The 15,906-nt window shown below is 47.2% G+C and overlaps 1 protein-coding gene across 1 annotated transcript; it reads left to right on the top strand.

Annotated features, from left to right (window-relative positions):
- The first annotated feature begins 12,108 nt into the window (after nucleotides 1-12,108).
- PAFAH1B2 (platelet activating factor acetylhydrolase 1b catalytic subunit 2) lies at nucleotides 12,109-15,390 on the top strand. Its single transcript, XM_056860442.1, has 6 exons — nucleotides 12,109-12,185; nucleotides 12,695-12,782; nucleotides 13,133-13,222; nucleotides 13,775-13,891; nucleotides 14,176-14,298; nucleotides 15,081-15,390. Exons 1-6 carry the CDS (start codon nucleotides 12,160-12,162, stop codon nucleotides 15,357-15,359), a joined length of 723 nt encoding a protein of 240 aa, XP_056716420.1. The 5' UTR covers nucleotides 12,109-12,159; the 3' UTR covers nucleotides 15,360-15,390.
- Nucleotides 15,391-15,906: the final 516 nt, after the last annotated feature.

The following is a 15,906-nucleotide window of genomic DNA, read 5'->3' as shown; positions in this document are numbered from 1 at the left end:
GAGAGGCCGGGGACTAAACCAGACATCCTAGCCCACAAAGCGAGCATTCTGCCACTGAACTGTGGCCTGCCAGTGGCCCAGTGTTTCCAAGATCAGCTAACAAGACCTCAGAGCTTGGGGCTTCAACCAGCTTGTTGGACGCTCAGCATTCCATGTGCATTTATTTATTTTGATTTTATTTTGCCCCATTTATATCCTGCCTTTCTGCCCTCAACGAGGGCCAACAAGGCAGCTAACAAAACATACTTATAAAATCACATTTTAAAACCATCAAATCCAACCAAAAGGAACAGCAACACATCGTTAAAATAACTTAATTAAAACATGTCAATGATTGTGAATATAGAGCACAGGAAAGTGCATGAACATTAGTCTGAATTGATTCATACAGACGGCAAGGGAACGGCCCTCATTATGGGAGGCCAGAGTGACATGACTGCTCTCGCTTTATAAAGGCTGCTTTGTAGACAGAGAAGATGCTCTGGACGTCTACAAATGCAGTTATTTGTAGTGGGCAATGTAGTGTCCGTACATCCATTTTCAACACATTTTCATTGCTTCAGCATCCTGTGTCCACCATCACACACACACCCCACACACACAAGGGCTCTGTTTAAAAAAGGAAATTGCAAAGTCTCAATAGCATTATAAAGATCTATTGCCATGATTTACTACTTCCCATAGTTCTTTTTTTTACAAAAAGGTCTCCATTCCTTTTCACTGCAGAGTTTTAAGAGGAAATGTATTGATCAAGCAATTCCTCTTATAACTCTGCAACAAAAAGGGCTAGAGATGTATGTTTCTTTTGAAATAAAAGCTGGGAACCAGTACTGTTGCAATAGATTGTTACAATGCTTCAGCAATCTAGCAATTTTTTTAAGCCCTCCAGTGTGGTGAGAGAAATAGCCATAGGGCAGAGGCAAGAAAAATGGCATGGAATCTGCAGAAAAGCACACTTTCCTAGCCACATGGCATATCAAGTTACTCAGACTACCAGTCCAAAAAATATCGTACCAAGCCAAGTTTGAGAGGGACTGCAGCAGAGCAGTTGCAAATACAGAAGCAGGAGGAACAGAAGGATGAAATATTGTCGAAGGCTTTCACGGTCAGAGTTTATTGGTTCTTGTAGGTTATCCGGGCTGTGTGACCGTGGTCTTGAAACTAGGTAGATGCTCCTGAGAAGAGCATTGCTGGAAGAAAGCTGCAAAACATCCTCATGGAAACAGCCAAAGAAACACCGTGCTTCCCCCATCTCTCTTACTGAAGTTGTAAAGAGGCAAAGGTTATCAGGAATGGCTCAGGGTTTGCCACCTGCCACGATTGCTGGCTGTTCCTCTTCCCTTCGTCATGCCGTTCCCCAGACATGACTAACCAAGACAGAAACTGCACAGATTCTCTTCTTGTTCCAGAACATGCTCCAGGGCTGGATTGATCCCCGGGCTGTTTTACTCACTCACAAATCATCATGAATGATGAGCTGGGCCCACCCGTTTCATGGAAAGCTCGATTAGCCCAGCTCAGCCTAGGTGCATCACAGCTTGTGAGCTAAGCAGGGCTGGCCATGGACCATAGCCCATGGTCAGTGCTTGGATGAGAAACTACCAAGGAAGACGGACGGGGGTTGCTGTGCAGAGGCAGGCAAACCTCCTCTGCTCATCTCTTGCCATGGATGGGTTTATCCTGAGTCGGTTGTGACACGATAGGCATGTTCTTGTTATTATTTCATGGCTGGGGGTATTCCTGGGCTATGGAGGGAGGAATGCAGGTGACAGCTGAAGGGAGGGACTGCTGCTGTCCGTGGTGCAGAGAGTGAGAGAGGAGGCAAAGCAACACACACCCAGCCCCGAATTGCCCTCCTCACCTTCCTGGGTCAGGAAGGAGCTACAAGCTCTAACCTCCTTCTTCCTCGATGGATTTTGCTCCAACAAGAGGCCCTTTTACTTGCACTTTTCATTCATTAACTATTTTTTTGCAGAACTTTGTCGCAGAGGTTGCCCAGGGAAACTGCAGCATCAGCCTCAAGAGGTCCACCGGTTGCCAATGGCAACACTGGAGTTTGAGCTCCCCTGAAGATGCCAATGTACTTTAGCTACCTATTGAAAAGGAAATGAGTGATACAGATTTGGTTTCTTGCTTGTCTTCAAGCAGCAGGTCTTGCCTGGAGGAGAAATCTTTGGAGTTTGCCAGGCTTGTGCCACTTGTCTTCACATCAAGACCAACAATAAGAAATTCTTTAAGTACATTAGAAATAGGAAACCAGCTAGGGAAGCAGTTGGACCATTGGATGACAATGGGAGTAAAGGAACAATAAGGGAGGATAAAATGATTGCAGAGAAACTAAATGAATTCTTCTCATCTGTCTTCACTGTTGAAGATATAGGACAGATTCCTTCTGATCAGAGGTTTTAGGCAGGAAGTCCTAGAACATCTAGAAAACTGCAAACTAACAAAGTCACAGGGACCAGACGGTATTCATCCTAGAGTTCTTCAAGAACTCAAATGGGAAACTGCTGACCTAACAATGATATGTAACATGTCCCTTAGATCAGCCTCTGTACCAGAAGACTGGAGAATGGCCAATGTAACACCCAGTTGTAAAAAAAGGTTCCAAGGGGGACTCAGGAAATTACAGGCCATTTAGCTTAATGTCTGTTCCAGGTAAATTAATAGAAAGCATTATTAAAGATAGAATTGTCAAGCATATAGAAGGGCAAGGCCTGCTGAGCAAAACCCAAAATGGCTTCTGTAAAGGCAGGTCCTGTCTCACTAACCTTTTAGAGTTTTTGAAAGTGTCAATAAGCATGTAGACAGGAATGAGCCTGTGGATATTGTGTATTTGGATTTCCAAAAGGCTTTGGACAAAGTCCACCACCAAAGACTGCTAAGCAAACTTCATAGTCATGGGATAAGAGGCCAAGTCCTCTTATTGAGAGCTGACTGAAAAATAGGAAGCAGTGAGTAGGAATCAATGGCCACTTCTCACAATGGAGGGATGTGAGCAGTGGGGTCCCTCACGCATCTGTGCTGGGACCTCTGCTTTTCAACCTGTTCTTCAGTGACCTGGAGTTGGGGGTGAACAGTGAGGCGGCCAAGTTTGCAGATAACACCAAATTATTTAGGTTGTTTAAAACAAAAACAACTGTGAAGAGTTCCAAAACGATCTCTTCAAACTGGAGGAATGGGCATTAAAATGGCAAATGAGATTCAATGTGAGCAAGTGTGAAGTGATGCATATTGGGGCAAAAAATGCCAACTTCACATATACACTGCTGGGATCTGTGTTAGCAATGACAGATCAAGAAAGGGATCTTGGAGTGGTAGTGGATAGCTCAATGAAGACATCAACCTGGCATGTGGCTGCTGTGAACAAGGCAAAAGGACCAGTTAAAACGCTTAGGGCTGTTTAGCTTGGAAAGAAGGCGATTAAGGGGAGACATGCTGGCCATAATCAGACAAGGAATAGAGAATAAAACTGCTGATATCATACTGCCCTTGGACAAATCTATGGTGAGACCACACTTGGAATACTGTGTACAGTTCCGGTCACCACACCTTAAAAAGGATATTACAGAGTTTGAGAAGGTGCAGAAAAGAGCAACCCAAACGATCAGGGGACTAGAGCAACTGCCGTATGAGGACCGGTTAAAACATTTAGGGCTGTTTAACTTGGAAATAGGCAGTTAAGGGGAGACATGGTAGAGGTCTATAAAATTATGCATGGTATGGAGAGCATGGACAGGGAGCTTTTCTCCCTCTCTCATAATACTAGAAAGCGGGGTCATCTGCCAAAGCTGGAGGGTGAGAGATTCAAAACTGATAAAAGTATTTCTTCACACAACACATAGTTAAATTGTGGAACTCCCTGCCCCGGTATGTGGTGATGGCTGCCAACTTGGAAGGCTTTAAGAGGGGAGTGGACATGTTCATGGAGGAGAGGGGTATCTGTGGCTACTAGTAAAAACAGCTACTAGTCCTGATGCATACCTATTCTCTCCAGGATCAGAGGAGCATGCCTATTATCTTGGGTGCTGTGGAACACAGGCAGGACGGTGCTGCTGCTGCAGTCCTGCTTGTGGGCTTCTTAGAGGCCCCTGGTTGATCACTGTGTGAACAGACTGCTGGACTTGATGGATCTTGGTCTGATCCAGTAGGGCCTTTCTTATGTTCTTATGCCTTGTTTAAAGCTGCACAAGTTGCTATGGCTTAGGAGGAGTGCCTGCCCTGGACCACATGCGGGGGACTCCTTTCTCAGCAGGGCCATCCTCTTGTATTCCATCTGCCTTGCCTCAGCTGAACGCCTCAGCCTACCCTGAACCAAGGGCAAGGGAGCAACCAACAGATGCCTCTCCAGACTGCATTGTGCATCCAAGTGTTTGGGGGCCAGGAAAATAGGGAGCTTATTCTGATAAGGGGAGAAGGGATCTCACGCCTCCAGATTAGTAGGAGGCAAAGGCAGCATGAATGCAAGAAGCAATTCTGAAAGCTTCGAGAGAGACGACAGAGGTGTCCTGCTTTGAAAGAGCTGTGAGGGAAAAGATTATATCTGCTTGGAATTCTCTCGTCTTACCGGAGATGGCCAACTCTTTGGAACTCCATATTTTGAAGGGGAGAGGGTCCTGGAACTTTAGTACATCTTCCTCATAACTGGAGTTATGAGTTCCTAAGTAGCAGGGGTATCGTAGCAGAGCTCCATGCCAATATCCAGTCAACCCTCAAACGTAAGCAACTGGGAGGCAAGTTAGCGGGGCTGCAGACAAGCAAACCCACACTAGCTCCAGTCTCCTGTAGCCTTCTAGAGGGAGTGTTTCCCTACAGATGAGGCAGGGTCCAGCAGCACACTCATCTCACAGGCTGAGCCAGCTGTTCAACTCATGACGAGGAGCAAGGTCCAGAAGCCACAGATACCCACTGGTTTCTTCTGCTGCTGCCTTAGCAAAAGGGAGGGTTCAGGCTGTCAGGCATGCAGTCCTGCGCCTGGTCCAGGCCTCGGCCCTAGCTCTCTTCTCCTCTGCTGCTGGAAGAGATCCTGGCAGGTCTGGCAGCAGGTGGGTCCACACTGGGGCAATGCCGGTCCCGGCAAAGGTTCCCATGGGGGGGAAGCACTGAGGCATCCGCCTCACAGGGAGCGTCTGCCAGGGCAGGGCTCCGGGACAGGTCCTTCTCTTCCTCCTCCGATGAGGACTCATTTCCCATGCTAAGATGGGACAGTTTGAGACAGAAAGGGAGAAAGATCAGAGCTACTTTGGGTTCCCATGGGGATGGGAGGGGCTTAAATCCGGAAACAAATAAATAACACATAGAAAACATTGGCCTGCCTCTTCCAAAATGCTTATCTCAAGAGAGTTGCAATGAATGGGGCTCGCAAGTTCAGTCCTTCACAGTCAGGGGCTCAGAAGCCACATGTGCCCCTTCTTAGCACCATTCATGCTCCCAGAAAGCAAGCCAGGCCATTTCCTGGCAGGACTTGTGCTTAACAAGTCCTTCCCACCTTGAAACAGCCACTGGGACTGGAACTGCAGGCCTTCTGAAGCCAGGCTGGAAGGAACAACCACCAGTCTTCTCCCAGCACCCAGGTGCAGCCAGGTGGACAGGAAGTGAGCTGCAGGGAAGAGACACTAAAGCCACCCCTGCCACCACAGCAGCCACCCAGTAAAAGAGCCAGCTGCCCACAGCGGAGTGGTGATGGTGGTTTGATTCCCCTTTCTCCACAACTAGCTGGCTCTCCACTGGGCACCTTTGTGATCTCAGTCTGTCACCACAGCAGCTGCTCCTCATGCTGAGGAAAGAGTAAGAAGACAGCCCTGCACTTTACTCCAGAGACCCAAGGGCTGGCTAACATCCATCAGTAGTGGGAAGAGGCAACCCTATATGCTCAGAGGTAATCTGGCAATAAAGTGTTTTAATGATGGCTATAAATTTTAATATATAGGCATATGTTAGTGTGTGGTGAGGGATATCAAGACTACTATAATGCACTCTACATAGGCTTCCCCTTGTAGACTTCAGTTGCTGCAGAACGCCACAGCTTGGTTATTATTAGGAGCTAGATGGACTGTGCATATTACTCCCATTCTGCAGTCACTCCATGGCTGCCCATCAGTTACCAGACTCAATTCAATGTACTGGCCAACACATACAAAGCCCTTCATGGCCTTGGACCCTCCTGTATGCCAGACTGACTCTTCCCCTCTGCTCCGTCATGGCAGCTTCGCTCATCTGAGCTGGGACTTCTGCAGATGCCAACCTGCAAATAAGCAAAATCAATAGCTTCCTGTGCACGTCCGTTCTCTGATGTGACTGCCACCTTATGGAATGGCCTTGCTGAAGAAATCCCAAACAATTATCGCCCAGTCAGGCTGACATCTATACCAGATAAAATACTAGAGCAGATAATTAAACAGACGGTTTGTAAGCACTTAGAAAGAAATGCCATGATCACTGACAGTCAACATGGGTTTCTCAAAAACAGGTCATGCCAAACTAATCTCGTATCTTTTTTTGAAAGAGTGACAAGTATGGTAGATGAAGGGAATGCTGTAGATGTAGTGTACCTTGATTTCAGTAAAGCCTTTGATAAAGTCCCCCATGATCTTCTTGAAACAAAGCTAGTAAAATGTGGGCTGGACACAGTTACTGTTAGGTGGATTGGTAATTGGTTGACCAACCGAACCCAAAGGGTGCTCATTAATGGCACAACTTCATCCTAGAGAGGAGTGACCAGTGGGATACCACAGGGGTCTGTCCTGGGACTGGTACTATTTAATATTTTTATAAGTGACTTGGATGATAGAATACAGAGCATGCTAATCAACTTTGCAGATGACACCAAGTTAGGAGGGGTAGTTAATACCCCGGAGGGTAGGGTCAGAGTTCAGAATGACCTCGATAGACTGGAGAGCTGGGCCATAAGCAATAACATGGATTTCAATAGGAAGAAGTGTAAAGTACTTCACCTAGGCAGAAACAACATACGGTACAGGATGAGAGATAGTTGGCTTGACAACAGTACATGTGAAAGAGATCTGGGAGTCTTAGTGGACCACAAACTGAACATGAGTCAACAGTGTGATATGGTGGCTAAGAAGGCCAATGCAATTCTGGGCTGCATCAATAGGAGTATTGTGTCTAGATCAAGGGAAGTAATACTACCACTGTATTCTGCATTGGTCAGACCTCCCTTGGAATACTATGTCCAGTTTTGGGCTCCACAATTTAAGAAGGATGTTGACAAGTTGGAGTGTGTCCAGAGGAGGGCGACCAGAATGGTCAGAGGTCTGGAATCCATGCCCTATGAGAAGAGACTTAGGGAGTTGGGTTTGTTTAGTTTGGAGAAGAGAAGGTTGAGGGGAGACATGATAGCCATGTTTAAATATTTGAAGGGATGAGGGAACTAGCTTGTTCTCTGTTGCTCCAGAGACTAGGACACGGAGTAATAGATTTAAACGAATAGACAAGCGATTCCACCTAAACATTAGGAAGAACTTTCTGATGGTGAGGGCTGTTCGATGGTGTAATGTGCTGCCTCGGAAGGTGGTGGAGTCCCCGTCACTGGAGGCCTTTAAGCAGAGACTAGACGGCCATCTGTCGGGAGTGCTTTGATTGTGGGATCCTGCATGGCAAGGGGAGGGTTGGGGTCACTGGGGATGCGGGGGGAGGTAGTTGTTAGTTTCCTGCATTGTGCAGGGGGTTGGACTAGATGACCCTGGTGGTCCCTTCCAACTCTATGATTCGGAGGTGAGGAAGGTTCCCATTCCCCTGGCTTTCCACAAGTTATGCAAAACTGAATTACTCAGGAGAGCTTTTTACACAGGTAATTGGGCTATACTGTAATGAAATGGTTCATAAAGTAGCTTTAATGAAGGAAAGAGGGAATATGGACTATACAACTATGTACTGTGTTGCTGTAAACATGCTTCTGTGTAATTTTTGGTTTGTTTAACATATCGTGTTTAAACGCTTATGCTTTGTTTCAGATTTCTACTTGTTTTCAAATTTGTGCAATCCAAACCCTCTTGCATTGTTTATTGGGTGTCCCAAGCTGTTGATCGTATTGCCTTACCCTGTGTAACCCGTCTGGAATCTCAGTGAGAAAGACGGACTGTAAATAAAGAGTCTTGCGGCTCTTTTGGTTGATGGTAATTGTGAATGTGGCTCTCAGCAAAACCTTATTGGACAGTCAACTCCCAGCTTTCCCAGCTCAGAGGCACATGACATTATTTGTTTATTTATTTAAAATACTGATATGCCACCTCTTCAGACACCTGCTTGAGGCAGCTCCAAAGTAAAATAATCAAAACACAAAATCATTAAAACTGACAACCATTAAAAAACAGCCAATAAAAGCCCTGAAGCATAAAAAATTGGCAGCCTAGAAGACGTAACAGTTCTTAGGTAAAAAGCAAACTGTAAAAACTATTTTAAAAACTCAACCCACTCAGTTAAGCATCTAAGTAAAAAGAATTGTTTTGGCCTGGCACCTAAAAGAGAGTGGGGCAGGTATCACCTAAACGTCATGGAGGAGGGCATTCCTTTTTTTTTAATAGAATTTTTATTGACTCTTTAAAATAAAGAAATTAAAGAAAAAATAGAAATAAAAAGGTTTTTAAGCAAAGTTAAAACGAGTTAACAGAAAAAACAAAATTTAGAATTAAAAGTCCCCTTCCCTCCCTCGTGTTATGTGTCTTTTTTAAACTCTTCTACATCATTTCCATGTAGACTATTAGTTAATTTGGCCATTTGTACAAAATATAATACTTTGTCTCTCCAATCCTTTAAAAGAAGCCTAGTTTCTTCCTTCCAGGTTTTAGCTAGTGTTATTCTTGCAGCCGCAAAACTATAATGACAGATCATCTTATCGGCTTTCTCCATTTCTTTTGGTAATAGGCAGGATTCCGTTTTCCGTTTTATGTTCCCGTAAATCAAATTGTTAGTTTCTCTTATAACCTTTTCCCAAAATTTTTTAACTAAATTGCAGGTCCACCAGGCATGGAAAAATGTGCCTTTTTGTTCTTTATATCTCCAACATTTGTCTGAAACGGATTTGTCCATTTTGGCCAAAACCTCTGGGGTTATATACCATCTGTAAAACATCTTATACATATTCTCTCTTATACTACTAGCAATTGTAAATTTAAATTTTTTCCAAAATCTTTCCCAATCTTCCAGATGAATATTATGACCTATATCTACTGCCCATGCTATCATAACCTTTTTGACTCTTTCTTGTTCTAGATTGTATTCTAATATCAGTTGATACAGTTTGGAAATCATACCTTTATTTTCCGATTCTAATATTACCTCCAAAGTTGGCTTCTTATCTATAAACCCTAACCTTTGATCTTTTTGAAATATGTCATTTAATTGGAAATATTTAAAGCAATCTAAAATACCTAATTTTCCTTACTTTTTAATTTCCATTGACCATTTTCATACTGTATATATTCCCTATCTTACAGTGAGAGTCCATATTTGGACCTCTTCTTGAAAAAGCCTCCAGGGATCTAAGCCATTCTGGAGTTTTAGATTCAAAACCTCTCTTATATCTCTTCCAAATTTGTAATAAACTCGCTCTTATAATATGATGCTTAAAATCTTTATTCACCCCGTCTTTATACCATAAATATGCGTGCCAACCAAATCTCATATTGTGACCTTCTAAATCTAATAATCTGGCATTTTCTAATAAAATCCATTTTCTTAACCAGACAAAACAAGTCGCTTTATAATACCATCTTAAATCAGGGAACGCCAAACCATGGAGGAGGGCATTCCTCAAGCAAGGTGAAATAGCAGGCACATGGTGGTCCTTTTCCTCATGGGTTGTGTGCAAGAAGTATACAAGCTGATTCTCACGTACCCAATTTGTCTCCTGCATATTGCTCCTGTAACTAAACTGATCCTGCACTGGACTGTGTGGAGAAAGGAAAGCATCAAAATCTGAGGCAATTCAACAACACTCAAGCAGCTTTTCTTTATTTCCTTACTTTCATCCCAATGGAGACCCACAGCGCCTTACATCATTCTCACCTCCATTTTATCTTCACAACAACCCTGTGAGGTAGGTTAAGGCTGAGAAAGCATTTAAGTCATGCTTTGAAATACACATCTGGGGAGGAATATTTTAGGCCTGGTTTACACATGCAGGAATGCTGTGATAGAATTACATCAATTTAGACTGCTGCTGGCCAATACCAACATGGAATTCTGTCTTGTGTTTAAAAACTCCCTGAAAATGCAAAAACCAGCCCAGTAAACAGGGCGAGTGGTGGTGGGGGGGCGAGGCACTGTGACACATTTCTATGAGCAAGGAGACATTTGAAGACAGAATCCCATCACCTGCGACCTGAAGTGGCGCACTCATTCTCCAGCATATTTGATTCCAGCAGCAGCAACAAGCTGGAGTTCCGACACCTCCCCACAAACGAGTCCCTGGCCACTGCCCCTCTTGGCCAAACCCTCCCTTTTCCCAGTGAGGACACCCTTCTCCCTCAGCCAAAGAACTGGCATGGATAAAATGAATGACCACTAGGAGAAACAACTACAGGTGCAAAACTGCAGCCAGCAATCGACAGCACGAGAGGCAGCCTCTTGGCTCAGAGCAGCGAGGGTCCATCTTGGCCAGCATCCTCTTCCACACAGTGGACAGCCAATTTCCCTGCAGGACCAACAGAAAGGGCATAGAGGCCAGTGCTCCTCCCTGTTGTTGCCCCCCATCCAACAGTTATTCAAAGGTTGACTGCCTCTGAATGTGGAGGTTCCCTTCAGTCACCAATGGCTACTGGACACTGATGGGCCTCTCCTTCATTAATCTATTTAATCCCCTTTTAAAGCCATCTATGCTTGTGGCCATCACTACCTCCAGTGGCAGTGAATTCCACATTTTAATTACCTGTTGGGTAAAAGGGGATTTCTTTGTGTCTGTCCTGAGCCCACTTCCCAGCAACGTAATTGGGTGCCTCAAGTTCTAGTACTATGGGTAAGGGAGAAACCGTCAGCCCCCTCCATTTCTTTCTTTGCCACCATGCTTCATTTTATTAACCTCCGTCACATTCTTCCTTCGTCTTTTCTAGACTGAAAAGCCTCAAGGGTCATTAGCCTTTTGCCACAGCAAAGATGCTCCAACCTCTGCATCCTCTCGGGTGCTGCCCTCTTCAGCCCCTTTTGCAGCTCTGCACACAACTTTGCCAAACAGGCCGCCCCACAGATCTATGCAGGGGCATGACCCCGAGGGGAGGCTGGTTTTCAGCTCTGCTCCTAATCATCCCTCGCACAGAGTTTGGCTTTTCCTATCACTGCCACACACCGAAATGTTCTCGCCTTCGAGCTGCCCTCTCGACCCCCCCCCCCGCAATCTCTTTCCACGCCAGCTCAGACTTCACCAGGCACATAAAGCAACCGCATAGGAATACAGGAAGCGGCCGCCGGTCTCGCAAGGTGGGCGGCACCATATAGTTTCGCTGGCAGCCGCTCCCCAGGCTCTCAGGGCCGCCCGGGCGAGGACCCTTGGCAGGGGGTCAGGCAGAGCAGGATCCGCCCTGAGACGCCTCTTTTTTGCCACCAGCCCGGGGGGGGGGTAGGGGCTCGGGCTCCAGGCCCATCAAGAACGGCGCCCGGGTGTTTCTCCAGAGCAGCCCACCAGACGCCCCCAGCGCCCGCCACAGCGGGGCCACGGAGGCTAAAGCCGCCACCCCGCGCGGCTGGTGCTGCAAGAAATCCTGCCTCCGACCACAGAGGCTCCGCTCCCGCCGCCTCCGCCATGCACTTGGCCCGAGCCTCCTGCAAGATGGTCTTCCGCCAACGGCAGAACCGGAACACGCCGTCGGGGGCTCCTCGCGTTACTTTACGCGCACGGTGACGTCACACCGCCACGCCGTGATGCCATCGCCGTGCGCCCGCAGAGCCGCCTGGAGCGCCTCCCCGGAATGGTCGCTCCGGCGTACCGTAGCTGAGACCGCAGAGCGCCCCCTGCAGGGTCAGGCGGGTGGGAGTTCCTGCGGGGGCGAAGCCCATTGGCTGGCGGTGGCGGCGGGAGTGGCGGGGGCCACCGCGCAAGCGCACTGCGCGGGGAGGCGGGGGAGGGGCGCGCCCGCCTTCCTGCCTGAGGAACGGGCCGAGGACCGAGGGCGGGAGAGGCAGGCCCGGCCAGGCCAGGCGCGACGGATGGAGGCGCGCGGGGAGCCGCCAGCGTGAGTCGGCCCAGCCGCGCGGAGGCGCCCCAGGCCCAGCCGGGAGCCGGCCCACCGGCCGCAGGGATCCCGACGCGGGCCAAGACGCCTGCCGCCAGCCTGGCGGGGCCCTCAGCCTGCCGCCGGCGGTCTCCTCTGGAGGCGGAGCGCTCAGCTGGCGGGATCAGCAAGCTAAGATCGAGCTCCCCCTCCCCACCCAGATCCCCGCGCTCCGTCCTCTGCTGCAGGCCCTTGGTTGGACCGCTGGATCGTTTCACACGTGACGTTGTTTTTGTGTGCAACAAAGGGGTGCTTTTGGCCCTGTCCCTGTGATCAGTGCGAGTGCCAAACACTCAGGACTGGGCACACTTCGGTGCTGTCGTGTTTGCACGGTGGCAAGCATGCATGTGCTGCTGCGTGATGCACCGCTGGGGTGCAGAATAGTGGTGTAAACGTATGTGTTTTGACTCATGTGTTCAGACTGCAGATCTTTCTGGCACAAAATTGTACTGACATTTCTGTCTTCCCAGGGATAGAATGAGCCAGGGTGACTCAAACCCAGCTGCAATCCCACATGCAGCTGAAGATGTTCAGGGTGACGACAGGTGGATGTCACAGGTACCATCTTCTTGATATTCAGACTGGTTAGAACCACCAGTTTGCAGTCTTTATCAATATACCAAACTGATGAATGCTGAAGGAGTTACCCAAGTTTGTGGGAAGAAGGCAGTAACGTTGGGGACAGCGGAACATACACAACACTTACGTGTTTCATTCGCTTCAGCATCCCAGAAATCTGGTCCAATCCACACTTTTTTTTTTTTGCTACCAAATAGGGCAGTGGAGTGAGCATCTGTAGGCAGGGAGGTGTGGTTGAGAGACAGGCAGGAGACTAGTAAAGTAGTTCCTCTCCTGTGCAAATGAGCCGGTGATGTTTTTACCTGAATCTTGATGCTTCTTTTCTCTAGCATAACCGATTTGTTTTGGACTGCAAGGACAAGGAGCCAGATGTGCTGTTTGTCGGAGACTCCATGGTGCAGCTGCTACAGCAATATGAGGTACTGAGGGGCAGGAGGTAGTGCTCTGAGGCTAGAGCAACATGGATGGTGGTTTCCCCAGCAGCACACAGTGCTGAGACTTGTTCTCACAGGAATAGGCACAATGTAAATAATGACCGGTTAGTTAACAATGGTATCTGGGGCTTGAGATTTGTGCAAATAATGCTGGACTCGATTGACTGTGGTCTGATCCTACACCACTTGCTCTTGAGCAGGAGTGAATTCCTAACTTCATCAGACCCTGGCAGTGCTAGGTTTTGTTTAGCTTTGAGTAGACCTTGTAGCACTGGTCAGCCCAACATTGCCTTATCCTATACATCACTGTCTTCCCTATCTTCACTTTTCCTTAATTTCAGAGTTATTTTGTCACCCCAAGCTGCCCTGAGTTTGTCACCAGGGGATGATTCACTGATCCATTTCAACAGGTGCCCCCCCTTTTGTGCATCAAAGCATTGTTGGCACTGAATATTTCACCATGTGAATTGTCCGAGTGAAATGCCTTTGTTCAGTTCCAAGGTTATTTAACACAATTAATTGAGTTTTTTGTTACAGATATGGCGAAAGCTCTTTTCACCCCTACATGCATTGAATTTTGGGATTGGAGGGGACACAACGGGGCATGTTTTGTGGAGACTGAAGAATGGTGAACTGGAAAATATTAAGCCCAAGGTAAATGGAGGTGCTGAACGTGTATGTTCTTCTCTAAAGACTCAGTCTGCAGGGTGTTTTCCCAGCCAGAGCATAGCCTCATGCTTATAATCGTTTATACCTTGCCTGTGTGTGTATGTGTGTGTTAATATTACTTACCATCGTAGCTTATGAAGGATGATGTGTGAGGAGACAGGGCTGTCAGGGCCCTGAGCGGTGTACACTGTTGCTTCTCTTCCCACTGAGGCTGTATAATGCAGGAATCACTCCCTGCTCTCACTCTTGGTTTTTCCTGTCTTCCACAGGTCATTGTTATTTGGGTTGGAACAAATAACCATGAAAACACAGCAGAGGAAGTAGCTGGTGGAGTAGAAGCCATTGTGAGGGTGATAAATGTGCGGCAACCACATGCCAAGATTATTGTACTGGTATGTGTGGCTGTGCTTAAGGAGCAAGCAGCGCTCTTGACATTGTGTGTGCCTTCTGCCAGTACTCCTCTGTCAAGAGGAATTGTAGTATTGTGAGGGGGGAAAAACACAGAGGCTTCTGCTTCCTGCCTGAAGAATCCTCCAGGAATTAGGCCCATAAAGCCTTTTTTGGGTCAAGCAGCAAATGCGTCTTCCCTGAGCCACTGTTTCTTCAGAGGAAAAAACTCTATGGTGCCTTAGGGAGCTGATGCTGGACCAAGAATGGCTGCCCCACCTTGCTGGGGGAAAGCCATTTTATAAATGAGGACTATTTCCTAGTCATGCAAAGTCAGAAGTAGATTTCCTTTTTGTGGTTTGAAAATTCATTTTTACAAAAAGCAAGGATAAGTAATATTAATTGCTCAGTTTGTGATACATGATCACTGAGAATGTTGAGTAAGACTGATAGAGCACATTTCAATAATCCAGAGGAGCCACCCAGATGCAATTTCTTTAAAAAGAAAAGAAAATGGGAATGAAACGGAGCAGCAGCTCTAAAGGGAACCATCTCTGGCCTCTTTCAGAGCACATGCAGAGTAAAAGTTTCAGGTGCTTCTTGAAGAGGATATCCTCCCCACAAAAGGACATCTGGGTTGCCACCAAAGCGCAGAGAGATGGTGGGTTGGCTTCCCAAGTCGTGGGTGGTGTGTTAAGCTCTTGGAGAGAGGATCCTTGCAGTAGGAAAAGCCAGGGTGCCTATTGAAGTGCTTCTGTTTCCTTCCTATCGCTTTTCCTCACTCCAGGGCTTGTTACCACGTGGCGAGAAACCAAATCCGCTGCGGCAGAAGAACAGCCTGGTGAACCAACTCCTGAAGGCCTCCCTGCCCAAACTCTCCAATGTTCAGTTGCTGGACGTGGATGTGGGCTTTGTGCATTCAGATGGCACCATCTCCTGCCACGACATGTTTGATTTTCTGCATCTAACAGGCGCCGGCTATGCCAAGGTCTGCAAGCCCCTCCATGAACTGATCATGCAGCTGCTGGAGGAGACCCCTGAAGAGAAGCAGGCGACTCTGGCCTGAGCAGCCAGGCCTGGCAGTGTTCATGGCACCCCAGCTCCATCAGCGCAGCCCTTTACCCTGGCACTACAGAACCCTCCTTACTCAAAGCACTTTCCATTGTTGAATGTTACTGGGTGTTGTGTTTCGCATTGGAAGGGGGGAAGCTGGTGTAAGGGCACCTGACTCGGCCAAGTAAGTCACTTATCCACAGGGTGAAATTGACCACAGAAGGATTTTATTTTTCAGTTGTTTCTTGTTTACGGTCCGAACATCCTTGTCCCCTGTCAGTTCCTCCTGTTCTTTTGTCACTGCTGGTTTTTCCCCATGGTTTTTTGCCAGGCATATTTCAGTAGCCCTTAAGACATCTTCTATCTTAGTCCACTACTTACACTCACATTCCACTTCCTGAACCCAAAGCAGCAGTTTCTTTAAAGGCTGGAACGGCTCAGACTTCCTGGGATTGGCTTCTTATTTCAAGTCATATAGCTGCTTTCTGGCTTTGGCAGAAGCAACAGCCAAACTAACTCCAGTGACAGCAGATATCTGTGACACTTTTGGATGAGCTTTT

Source organism: Euleptes europaea, chromosome 14, assembly GCF_029931775.1.
Source record: "Euleptes europaea isolate rEulEur1 chromosome 14, rEulEur1.hap1, whole genome shotgun sequence".
Taxonomy (NCBI): Eukaryota; Metazoa; Chordata; class Lepidosauria; order Squamata; family Sphaerodactylidae; genus Euleptes; species Euleptes europaea.
Note: the sequence above shows the minus strand (reverse complement) of the source record. Positions and strands in the feature narration are given on the sequence as shown.